The sequence below is a fragment of the Miscanthus floridulus genome, chromosome 15 (assembly GCF_019320115.1).
Source record: "Miscanthus floridulus cultivar M001 chromosome 15, ASM1932011v1, whole genome shotgun sequence".
Taxonomy (NCBI): Eukaryota; Viridiplantae; Streptophyta; class Magnoliopsida; order Poales; family Poaceae; genus Miscanthus; species Miscanthus floridulus.
Genome location: NC_089594.1, coordinates 13539018 through 13551928, shown reverse-complemented (window position 1 = coordinate 13551928; position 12911 = coordinate 13539018). Strand labels below are relative to the sequence as shown.

Genomic DNA, 12911 nt, shown 5'->3' with positions numbered 1-12911 from the left:
CTCTCCAAGTGCGCTAGGATCGGCAGCACCTTTACATCCTGGCTCAGCTCGCCTCGACCAATCACCGCTGGTATACCAGCTGGTTCTACCTCCACAACGATGATGGTGGGCTTCCCCCTTACACCGGGCAGATCGTGGAGAGTTGTCTAGAGAAGTGGAGGTATGGCATCCCGAAGGAGGATCAGCCCAAGCTACAGCCGCTCCTAGAGGGACTAGAGAGGCTGTGCGGCCGTGGCCTCACGGCGGCTGTGGTCGTGGCGGCCTTCCACCGTTGGAGGGTGCTGCCGCTGATGGCTCGGCGGCGGCGCCTGTTCGAGATGAGACCGGATGAGCCGATCGAAGGCATCCGGATGTCCGCCTCTGCCCTCCCCGATGAGGAGATTCTACATCAGGTGAGGAAGATGGTGGATGGGAAGCTGAGGAGCGGTGGTCTGGCCCCTATCGCGATGCGCCCGTCGCGGGGGTACTTTTCTTTGGTAAGTCACACGCTGCTGCAGCCCCCGATGCCTCCTCATTCCTTACTATTTTCTAGTCCTTTATTTGCGTTCGCCATTCCTACAGGGCATGAGGGACGTGTGAGCCTCCCCACCGCCTGTTCCTGAGGATGCAGCGCGGCGGGCGGTGAACGGGCACACGCCGAGGCACAGAAGAGGCGGAAGGACGCCAAGGAGGCAAAGCGTACGAGGAAAATCCTCACGCGCAAGGGACTGGAGAAGCGCCGTCGGTAGCAAAGGTAGGATGGTCTTCCGTTGGAGGCGTCCCCGTCACCGTCACTGTCGACGGACGCTTCGGATGGAGATGACGAGGGCGAGATGGGGTAGGGTCCCCTGGATCATCTCCCTGACATCGGGGAGATGGTGCTCGGGGCGTCGGCAAGCAGCCCGGCGCTCCCAGGAGGAGGAGGAGGAGACGCCTCGGGGCTGGTGATCGCCCGCCCCGGGGCCGAGGCTGACACGCCCGAGGCGCGGGCGTTGGGAAAGCGCACCGTTAGCCCGGTGGGCTCAACGGCAGCGGTAGAGCAGGTGGCGGCAGGGGCGATGCAACTGCCCCCGCAGAGGACTGATGGGGCGCCGGGGTCCGTCGAGGACCGGCCGGTGCCGGCAGATACAGAGGTCGTGCCTCTGCCACCGCCACCACCTTCATAGAGGAGGGTCACCGTGCCAAAGCGGTTGCAGCCCCACTTGAGGTAAGCGTATTTTCGGTAGAGTTGCAGCATTTTCCGTTCGTTCTTCGGTCTCATGCTGACCCCGTAAGTATCTCATCTTCAGCCAGAAGCATCCTACGGAGGTGCCCACCTTGGCACCACTTAAGGCGCTCAAGGTGAGGCCCAGCTCCACCGCCCACTGGGTGGTGGAGGCGCAAGCCACCATACAACATGGCGCAGCGTCGGCGGGGGCTGACCCAAAGGAGCCGGTCGCCCAAGGAGGGGCTGCCAAGGCAACCCCGACACAGATGGGGGAGGGAGCGCCTCCGTCCCGTGAGGCCGAGGCTTGTGAGTTAGATGGGGCCAAGGCGCCCTCAGTTACCGAGGCCACCGAAGTCAAGGCCCCCCGGGCCTCCAAGGCCGAGGCGACGGAGGCCGGGGCGCCCAGGACTGCTGAGGCCATAGCAGCGGGGGCCGGAGCCCCCGGGACCACCGAGGCCAACGTGATTGTGGCAAAGCCGTTGGCCCAGGAAGTGGAGATGAAGGCGGCAGAGGCCTCGGTGGCGCCCCTGGTCCTAGGCCTGCCGCTGTTGCGGGGGAGCATCCGGGAGGCGGAGGTCCATCCGATCTCCTCCGACGATACTTCCCAGGCGCAGGAGGTGGTCAACGCCGAGGTGGCTGGCTTCGTGGAACAGCCGGCTCCGACCCCGGGCAAGGGAGGCTCAGGCCTCGTGCGGGTATGACCCGAGCCCCACGGGTGGGATCACTCGCGTGTCCTATGGCAGAGCCGGGACGACCCTGAAGGGGAGCCTCTGTTCGCCCTCGAGGACGCGGCCGAGGGCGGGCGCTAGGACACCTTCGAGCAATACCGCCAGCTGGCGGAGCGGTCACTACGGACGGCGCTGTCCGTGGTGGCCGACGATCTGCCCGGGGTCGCCTAGGTTCGCGCCTTCTTTTCTCATGTGGTGTTGTCTTTTTCTAAGTTTTCTTGTAGTGAATGACCCCTGTTCTGCTTACCCAGGAGCTCGAGACCCGGTCTCTTGGGAAGTCAGTCTTTCTCCAGTGGGAGAGGGACGTCTAGGACCAGCTCCAGCGGTAGAAGGACATGCTCACTCGTGCCAACGAGCTTCTGTCGGTGTGGAGCGCAGAGGTGGAGGACCTCCGCTTACGCAGTACTAATATGAAGGCTGCTACGGCGGTGGCTCAAGAGCAGGTCGCCCCCTTGGTGGCGCGGGTCAAGGAGTTGGAGGAGGAGCTGACCCGCGTGGCCGGTGATCGAGACGCCTTCAGGTCCCGGGCTGGAGAAGCCACGGCCTCTGTCAAGGCCCTTGCTGGACAGCTGGGATGGAGCAGGGTGTGCACCAGCTGACGAAAGGTGCCTTGGACGAGGCCCTCAAGGCGGCTGAGGCTTCCCGGACCGAGGCTGTGGTCTGGAGGGGAAAGGCCGAGGGTGAGTCTTATTCCCCTTGTTTTATTTGTTTTTCTTGTGTTTGGCCCCTAACTCCTTGGTGTGATACAGAGCTGGAGGGAGAGGCTTCCAGGGCGGCCGAGGCTTCCTAGGTCAAGGTCCAATGCCTAAAGGAGAAGGCCGAGGCTTCTCGGGTCAAGGCCTAGTGCTGGAAGGAGAAAGTTGAGGCCTCCTAGGTTGAGGCCCGACACTGGGAGGAGAAGGCCGAGGGTGAGTCTCGTAGGCTTCCACCCCTATTTGGCTTGTTTTCCTTTGTGCTCAACCCCATTCTGTTTCTTTTGGCGCAGAGCTAGAGAAGGAGGTCACCCAGGCAGCCGAGGCCTCCATCACAGTGCAGGCGGTGCTTGAGACCGAGATCGGGGAGCACAATGTGCTGAAGAGCGCCGCCCGTGCTGCCTGTGAGGCCCTGGAGGTCAAGGGGGTCTAGTCAGGCAGCTCCCTCGGGAGCCGCCTGATTGCGTTGAGCGGCCAAGTGCGCGAGCGACTCCGAGGGGCGCTGCACACGGGCGTTAAGCGCGCCTTGACTGTCATCGCCTCGCACTACATCGGCATCGATCTCAAGGCCATCAGCGATGGCTACGTCCTACCTGATGAGGAGGAGGAGGCCGACGAGGAGGTTGCAAAGCTGATGGAGGCGACGAAGGGCCTCGGCACGGTGCTGGCCCAACTATTTGAAGAGGAGGTGGTCCCTCCCACGTCATCCACCGATGCTAGAGACCCTGAGCCTTGACCTGGGCCCGAGAGGCCATGTAAATAGATTAGGGATTATGTTACCCTATCATAACGATGGTGGCCGTCGAGGCCTTTTTAAAGTAATCGTGCGTCTACGCTTCTTTAATCGTTTTTCATTGTATTTTCGAGCCTCTGCCCTCTGTCTCGTCTCTGAACAAATCCCTTGCAAAAAAACTTCCTTGGAGCCTGAGCTGCCCCTCGGGCAAAAGGTGGTGAGGGAGTGCCATAGCCCGAAGGCGTAGGCCGTCTCGTGATTCAGCCGGCCTTCTAGCCTTGAGGCAGCTTTTCGATCCTTAGGTTTTTTTCACAATTAATTTGTTAGAGCACGCTAGAGAGTTTGGCGTAGGAATTTTTTCGAAAACGACTGAAAAAAACGGTGCGTGGGACTTAGGGGGGAGTCCCCTTCTAGCCCCCGAGGGAGGCTCGGTTCTATAGAGGCAGAGCCGAGTCTCCCTTATGGTGTTATCGTACTGCCGAGACCTGTGATGGGCTCGGGGGGTTTCTCAAAAAATTAGAACAACTAAAGAACGCTTCTTAATTGTATTCCAAGAAACAATGTATACAATGCTTGGAAATTTAAGGGTAAAAGCGATGTAGCTGTTCTATGTTCCAAGCATTGGTGAGGATTTCGCCCTTCTCGTTGGCTAGCATGTAGGTCCCGGGCTTCAGCACTTGGGCGATGATGTACGGTCCTTCCCATGGTGGGATCAGCTTTGTGGCGGCCCTTGTTGCTCTGCCTCAGCCTCAGCACCAGGTCGCCCACCTTCAGGTCTCGGCTTCGAACGCACCAGGCTTGATAGCGCCATAGAGCTTGCTGGTATTTGGCCGAATGTAGCAACACGACATCTCGAGCTTCCTCCAGTTGGTCGAGGGCGTCCTCATGGGTAGTGCGGTTACTCTGCTCGTTGTAGGCCCGAAGCCTCGGGGAACCGTACTCTAAGTCGGTGGGGAGAATGGCCTCGGCTCCATAGACCAGGAAGAATGGTGTGAACCCCGTGGCTCAGCTTGGGGTATTCCTTAGGCTCCAGATGACTGACGGGAGTTCGGCAAGCCATTTCTTACCAAACTTCTTCAACCGGTTGTATATTCTCGGTTTGAGGCCCTGTAGGATCATGCCATTGGCATGTTCTACTTGGCCATTTGTCCTAGGGTGTCCCACGGCCGACCAGGCCACATGGATGTGGTGGTCGTCACAGAATGTCAGGAACTTGCGGCCGGTGAATTGTGTCCCGTTGTCAGTGATGATGGTGTTCGGAACCCCGAACCTATGGATGATATCAGTGAAAAACAACACCGCTTGTTTGGATTTGATTTGATTGATCGGACGAGCCTCGATCCACTTGGAGAACTTATCGATTGCTACCAACAGATGGGTGTAGCCCCCGGGGGCTTTCTGTAGAGGCCCAACCATGTCCGGCCCCCACACGGCAAAGGGCCATGTAACGGGGATGGTTTGGAGGGCTTGGGCCGGGAGGTGCATTTGTCGCGCATAGTACTGGCATCCCTTGCAGGAGCGTACTAGCTTGGTGGTGTCGGTAACCGCCGTCGGCCAGTAGAACCCTTGGCGGAAGGCGTTTCCGACGAGCGTCCGAGGCGCTGCATGGTGCCCGCAGGCCCCTGCGTGCAAGTCCCAAAGTAGGGCTTGTCCTGCCTCGGTGGTGATGCATCGCTGGAGGACGCTCGATGGGCTTCGTTGGTACAACTCGCTGTTGCTGAGGACGTAAGTCTTGGCTCGTCGCGCAAGCCGTCTGGCTTCGGTCCTGTCTGTAGGGAGCTCTCGTCGGACGAGGCAATCAAGGAACGGGACCCGCCAGTCCGTGCCCTGGTTGGCCTCGGGAGGCTCTGCGTTTACTTCCATAACCTCGGTCTCGGCCACGGGGGTTTCGGCGGCCGAGGGGGCCTCGAAGCCTATGGTGGGCTCAACCGGTGGGCCCTCTTCCGCTGCCGAGGCGTAGTCGATGGAAGGCTTATGGAGATCTCTAGCGAAGACATTCGGGGGACCGAGGCCCATGCCGACGCCATCTTTGCCAGTTCATCCGCGGCCTCGTTGAATTTTCACGCGATGTGGTTGAGTTCAAGACCGTCGAACTTGTCTTCAAGGCGACGTACCAGCCTGCAGTATGCCTCCATCTTGGGGTCATGGCAGTTCGACTCCTTCATCATTTGATCGACAACGAGCTGCGAATCGCCCCGTACGTCGAGACGCCGTACCCCAAGTTCGACGGCGATCTGCAAGCCATTGATGAGGGCTTCGTACTCGGCTGCGTTGTTGGAGGCGGCGAAGTGGAGCCGAATCATGTAGCGCATGTGTACTCCTAGGGGTGAGATGAAGAGCAGACCCGCGCCCGCCCCGGTCTTCATCAGGGACCCGTCGAAGTACATGGTCCAGTATTCCGCCTAGATTTGGGCAGGTAGCAGTTGGGTGTCGGTCCATTCTGCCACGAAATCAGCCAAGACCTGAGATTTGATTGCTTTCCGAGGCGCAAAGGACCAAGCTTCCCCCATGAGTTCGACGGCCCACTTGGCAATCCTACCTGAGGCCTCCCGGTTATGGATTATCTCCCCCAGGGGGAAAGACGACACCACGGTTACCGGGTGGGATTCGAAGTAGTGGCACAGCTTGCGTCGAGCCAAGACTACGACATAGATCAGTTTTTGGATGTGGGGGTAGCGTGTTTTGGTCTCGGAGAGTACTTCGCTGATGAAGTAAACAGGTCGTTGGATGGGTAGAGCATGCCCTTCTTCCTGCCTCTCGACTACTACGGCCTCACTGACCACTTGGGTCGTGGCGGCGACGTAGAGCAAGAGAGCATCGCCCTTGGCTGGCGGTACTAGAATGGGTGGATTGGTGAGCAATGCTTTGAGTTTGGCGAGGGCTTCTTCGGCCTCGGGGGTCCACGAAAAGCGTTCTGATTTCCTCAAGAGGTGGTACAGAGGCAAGCCTTTTTCGCCAAGGCACGAGATGAAGCGGCTCAGGGCCGCAAGGCATCCCAAAACCTTCTGTACTCCCTTGAGGTCTCGGATCGGCCCCATGTTGGTCACGGCCGAGACCTTCTCCGGTTTGGCTTCGATGCCGCATTCCAAGACTATGAATCCTAAAACCATGCCTCGGTGGACCCCGAAGACACACTTTTTGGGGTTAAGCTTGATGCCCTTTTCCCTGAGGCATGTGAAGGCTATTTCTAAGTCGTCGACGAGATCACTGGCCTTCCTGGACTTGACCACGATGTCGTCCACGTAGGCCTCGACGGTCTTCCCGATGTGCTCGCCAAAGACATGGGTCAAGCACCGCTGGTATGTGGCCCCTGCATTTTTTAGGCCGAACGGCATAGTCACATAGCAGTACATGCCAAATGGTGTGATGAAAGAAGTCGCGAGCTGGTCGGACTCTTTCATCTCTTACATGCCAAGTCGCGACAAAACAATGAAGATAAATTTTATATGTAAATTGTAGACCTCGATGAAATCTACAACTTTGTAGTTTTGAGTTTTTTCATTTGAGGACAGTAAGATGCTCGAAAAAATAATATAAAATTTCAGCACCATATTTTGTCACGTGATGAGACTCAAATTTCAAAAAATAGAAAACCCTTCAATACGATGTCGGATGAAGATAATTTTTATATGTAAATTGTAGACCTCGATGAGATCTACAACTTTGTAGTTTTGAGTTTTTTCATTTAAGGACGTTAAGATGCTCGAAAAAATACTATAAAATTTTGGCGCTCCCAAAAATATCAAAAGTTACTGTTCACCCACAAAACCACCCAGACGGTTGAAAGTTAAACTTTTTCGAGAGTTGGAGGCCCAAAGTTGTCCGGTTTTGAAGTTCGAGGTTGAAATCCGGACTTTGGTGAAAGTTGGAGGGTGTAAATTGGACTTTACCCTTAAATATAAGCCGGCAATAAAATCCCCAGTCCCGACATGTACAAATGCATGACGATGCTGTGAGTAACAATAAAGCTAGGTTAGGTGGTGATACCGTTTCGCATGAAAGTGTGAGCATTGTCCAAATTAATTAAATTGCAGTTCATCGCCCTTACTACTAATTGAAGGGCACACTACATGCTCTTAGAGTGTAGCTTCTTGAAGCCCAAACATATGCAGCCTGCCGTGCACACTGCACACACCTTACAAGCAAATACTACTGATTTTTTCCGAAATGGAATTTATACCGGTGCTTGTCATGGTGTTGCTTGCTCTAAGCTATATGGTCGGACCGTGCAACTGCACTGGAGTATGCTCGCCAGCGACGTACGGTAATCTCTCTTCATTCATCTGCACTAGATTATATATGCCAACCTTGTCTTCATGATCCTTCATGTTTCTGTTTTCTTTTCATTTCTTTTTTATTTTTGTGATTGTTCATTTTGTCCATGGATGTAGTACATTGCAAATAGAGTTTACTCCTATATTTTCTTCATGTTTTTAAATTTTGATTTTGATCCTACACCCCCAATGGATGCATGCTCAGAGTCTCGGCAGAGGAAAGATGGCGCCTTCCACTTCCCTGTGTTCCACAGGAAGCACCAGTGTGTTGACGAAGACCCATCGACGATCCACGCAGCAAGCGTATCAGACGCAGGCACCGTGATTGGGAACGACAAGATCCATCAAGGCAAGTACTTCATGGCCATCAGGCTGGGCACCCCTGCCGTCTTCAACCTCGTCACCATCGACACCGGCTCCACCCTCTCCTGGGTCAACTGCAAGAGGTGTCGGATACGGTGCCACGAGCAGGCGGCCGAAGCTGGCCCCGAGCTGGACCCTCACCGCTCCGCCACGTACCATCACGTCGGCTGCTCCGACGAGGACTGCCACGACATCCAGGCCGACAACGGCGTCCCCTACGGCTGCGTCGACGAGACGGACACCTGCCTCTACGGCCTGCGCTACGGGTCGCAGTACTCGGCGGGGAAGCTCGGGAGGGACAGGCTCGCCCTGGGCGACAACTACACCATCGTCGACGACTTCGTCTTCGGGTGCAGCGAGGACGACAGGTTCTACGGCCGCGAGGCGGGCGTCATCGGCCTCGGCGACAAGCGTTACTCCTTCTTCAACCAGATGGCACGGCTGACGACCTACAACGCCTTCGCCTACTGCTTTCCCGGCGACCACCGCGCCGAGGGGTTTCTCATCGTCGGGCCGTACCCGCAGAAGCTGGAGCTCGTCACGACATTGATCAGGGGGTACGGGCGTAGGCAGCACGTCTACTCGGTTCTGCTGCTGGGCATCGCCGTCGACGGGAAGCCTCTGGAGGTCGACGGGCGCCAGATCCTGGTGGTCGACTCTGGGACCGATGACACCTTCGTCTCGTCCTCAGTTTTTTATGCTCTCGCCGAGGCGATAGCGTCGGCGATGCAAGATAAGGCGTATTACCGTGAGTACGGTCGGAAGGTCTGCTTCAGGCCTGCCGGCGGCGAGCCGGTGAACTGGAGGAGCTTGCCGACGGTGCAGATGCAGCTCCTAAGGGCTACGCTGGAACTGCCGCCGGAGAATGTGTTCCATCAGCAGTCAACTGATCGCATATGTTTGGCGTTCCAGTCGAATGACGCTGCTGGCGTGCCGGATGTTCAGATTCTAGGGAACAAAGCCCTGAGATCTTTCAGGGTTGTCTATGATCTGCAGAAGATGACCTTTGGCTTCCAAGCCCGGGCGTGTTGAAAGGAGTTGCCTCGGCCATGTACTATTTAAAAGAGATACTTCATATACCGTTCTTAGGCCCTCCACGGTGTTAGTGTTAGCCTAAAATGAAGCTTAGGTCTCATTTGACACAGCTCAGCTTTACTAGTAAATAAAGTTTAAAATAGCCGGCGATAGCTGCTGGACAAAATCACAGCTAAGATACGTCACTTTTAGCGCTAAGAAAAGTAAAACGCTAATAGCCCGAAATAGCTGGAGATTGCGGCTAATTGGGACAAACTTAGCTACCGCTAAACTATGTCAGGCCAGGAAATTGACCAAGCGGCCCACTAAAACGTGTGCCACTGCCGGCCCATTGCTTTGACCTTCCATCCAGCCCAGGAAAATAACGTAACCCTGGCATCTTCTCATATCTCTGACTCATCTCGTTAGCCCATTGCTTTGCCTATCCATGCACTACAGCTATACGAGATTTGTCATTCGATATATTGCTTCTTCTCTGTTTTTCCTTTTGTTTAAGAAAAACAGCTAAACGGCTTAGCTGAAGCTATCTCCGACTATAGTTGGGCTTAGCTACATTGGAGGTCAACAGCTAAGAGGCTTAGTTGGAGATTTAAAACTTTTGCTAGTAAAGCTATTTTTTAGAAACAGCTTCATGAACAACTTTTTAGGTAAAGCTGAGTTGTTTTGGAAAAATTGTTTGACAAAACAACTTCAACAACAACTTCATTATGGATGGCAGAGAGAAATGAGGGAGAGAGCTGGAATAAGCTACTTTTTCCAGCTTCATCCCACTTCATTTCCTTATGAGAGAGAAAGAAAAACAATTTCACCTATGAAGCTATTTTAGCAATGGGTGTTTAGCAAGAAAACAGCTCACAATAGCTGTGAGCTGTACCGACAGGCCCTTAATTTTTTTTATTAAGTGAAGCTTAAAATGAAAAGAACAAAAAGATTTGGGAATCACTCCACACGCTGCAATAGGTGTCCACACACTGCAATAGGTGGCACCGACGCCAGAAATTTGAGGAGCAAGGCAAGTACTTGCCTCAGTGCCAACTCTATATAAAAATACTACTCAAAATACTACTCATATGCCATCCAGTCATGCTATGAGTGTCAAGCATGAAGATAAGAACAAACTGCATCGGAGTTATTGGGTCCCACTAGTAGTGCTATCACGCATTCATGCAGTAGTCTTGGAAGAGTGATGTCCTTTTTTTTAAGCAAACAAATTAGGTGAGGATTATCCGCATGAGCACGGTAGGGACCATACGCATGACATGTGGATCTCAACTAAATATGGGAGGAGAGAGAATTACAGTAAACTCATGCAGTAGCAGCACAATACGCACAAGATCCGTGTAGAATGGTCCATACCCCATTTTTTTCCTTTTTTAACAGTGTAGGACCTATTATTTTTTAAGGACTATTTCATTCACATGCAGCTCCTAAATTTATCTAGAGTTTTTCTATAACTCCTAATACCTAGGATTTCCATTTCTGACACCCTAAACTTATATTATTGTACCAACCAGGTCCAAACCCTTATCTGACGTCGCCCGAGCACTGATGTGGCTGCCAACGTGGATTGGGCAGGAGGTCCAAACCTTAAACTTTCATTAATGTACTCTTTCTAGGTTTCTCTCTCCACAAACCCCACCGTGGAGCAGCTTCACAAACTTCAGGTTTTAATGGAGCACCTATCTAAGTGCTCTCAAAACTTCATCCTTTTTTTCGAGCTATATGTGTGGAGCTAAAACCGTTTGAAAAAAAAAACATAGATGGGAGCTGAAAAACATGGATCGGAGCAGTCCCCACCCCCTAAGTATGCAAGAGTGTAATCTATGACCTATATAGAACCGATTTTATTACAAATACAATGAATATAAGATCTAATAAGCACTAGAAACGCGGATAAACCTGAACAACTAATAAGATAAAAAAGGTTAAGCCCGTCTTGCTACAAAAATGAATGCAACCAAAGACCAGATATAATTTACACTAACATTTAAACTAAATATATATCGAAGATCACATGGTGCAATAAAAAAACATGACAATATATATCTTAATATTGTTAACAAGACTTTGTTAACATATCTTCCACACTAATTTTCACTAAATACATAAGAAAAACATCCTATACAGTCATAATAATTCAAAACATTTGGCCATTAATGAGATTGTTAAGGCCAGTCCAATTGAAGATTTCAACTCACTGTTTTCAAAACTCCCATGTATTGGAAATAGTGTGGAAAAGTTTTATTCCATTAAACTCTTTTCATCATATGAAACTTTTATCATATCTCATCTCTCTATTAATACAATGCCACATCAGCTTATAAAATGCTCATGAAACCCTGATTTGCCATTCACGTACGCTGACTTCAAGCAAAACCAACGAAAAAACACTATTTTGTTTGCACTGCTCAATAATGAATATACAAGACCCTAGTCGACTTTGATGATGAACCTATGTCGATTCCGCCTAGATTCACCCTCTCCCCCCCCCCCCTATCTAGACATGTGTTGTCAATGTTGTATATATATACGATGAAGAACACATCTTTAACGATGTTTTACCATTGATTGCTTGTCATGAGGGTACCCGGGACGATGATTTGTTTGGAGGGGTATCGGCGTATGCAGGAACTCAATGGTGAATGCAGGGAGACAACGATTTATACTGGTTCGGCATGCCACAAAATCACGGCGCCCTACGTCCAGTCTGGGGTAGATAATATATTACGCGCTGCGCTATCTGTAGTATTCTCTCTATCTTTCTATATATGATCTCATCTATCTGTTGTCTTATTCTGTTGGGGTCGTATGTTGAGGTTGTACCGATCTAGGGAGCCCTGCCCTCCTTTATATAGTCCAGGAGACAAGAGTCCTAGTCGGTTACAAAGTAGAAGTCCTAATAGGATTACATAATAGCAATGCTACTAGGATTACGTATGAGAAATCCTAGTTGGACTAGATATTCTCTCTTCTATGTGGGCTATCCCATGGGTCCCATATCGACAAGCCCCCGAGCATTTCATGGTTGAGCTCCAGGAACTTCCTTGTTCTTTCCGATCTTCATCTTCGAGTTCTTGTATCTATTCTGGGTTCTTCTGCAGTGACTTGAGATGGCCTTCTTTTATTTGGTTGGTTCACCTTGATTGATGTGCACTTTCTCCCCCGAGCCTCTTGCTTTTTGTGATGAAAAAGCTGGAGGGACCTTTTGGTCTATTCTCTCTGGGTTCTTTCTTTAGTGAGTGTAGCCCCCGAGCCTCTTGCTTCTTGGGCGTCCAAAATCTGTCCTTTAGAAAAAGTTTGGGGGTTTTCTTTTCGAGGATATGTATCATGTAGCCCCTAAGCCTGTGTCCGAGTACTTGTAATTACAGATAAGTTTTTGATCCATTTGAGTTGTTTCTGGACTTTTTCGACCCATTGACGCGCTTCATCTGGGTTGTTTCTGAACTTGTTTAATCCTTAATGCACCTTTGTCTGGGCTGTTTTGTTCAATCCGGGTTGCTTCTGCACTTGTCTCATCCTTGACGCACCTCGTCTAGGTTGTTTTTCATCAACCTGGGTTCTTTCTGAACTTTTCTGATTTTTGACGCACAACGTCTTGGTTGTTTTGTTCAATCAAAGTTCTTTCTAAACTTGTCCAATCCTTAACGCACCTCGTCTGGGTTGTTTTTTTATCATCCCGGGTTCTTTCTAAACTTCTGTAATTTTGACGCACCTCGTCTGGGTTGTTTTTTGATCAACCTGGGTTCTTTTTGAACTTGTCTGATCCTTGATGCATCTTGTCTTGTTGTTTTTTACCTATCTGGGTTCTTTCTGAACTTGTTTCCTTTGATGCTTTTTTTCTATGTTTTGTGAAGCAAGTTTAGCCTTTCCTTTGGAAAGGAATGTAAGTTTCCTTTGTTC

At 51.8% G+C, this 12911-nt stretch overlaps 2 protein-coding genes across 2 annotated transcripts; both read left to right on the top strand.

The window, feature by feature from the left end:
* Positions 1-854: 854 nt before the first annotated feature.
* Positions 855-1887, top strand: LOC136507025 (uncharacterized). Its single transcript, XM_066501883.1, has 2 exons — positions 855-1112; positions 1255-1887. Exons 1-2 carry the CDS (start codon positions 855-857, stop codon positions 1885-1887), a joined length of 891 nt encoding a protein of 296 aa, XP_066357980.1.
* Positions 1888-7802: 5915 nt separating this feature from the next.
* On the top strand, positions 7803-9008 carry LOC136507024 (aspartyl protease family protein At5g10770-like). Its single transcript, XM_066501882.1, has one exon. It carries the CDS (start codon positions 7803-7805, stop codon positions 9006-9008), a length of 1206 nt encoding a protein of 401 aa, XP_066357979.1.
* Positions 9009-12911: the final 3903 nt, after the last annotated feature.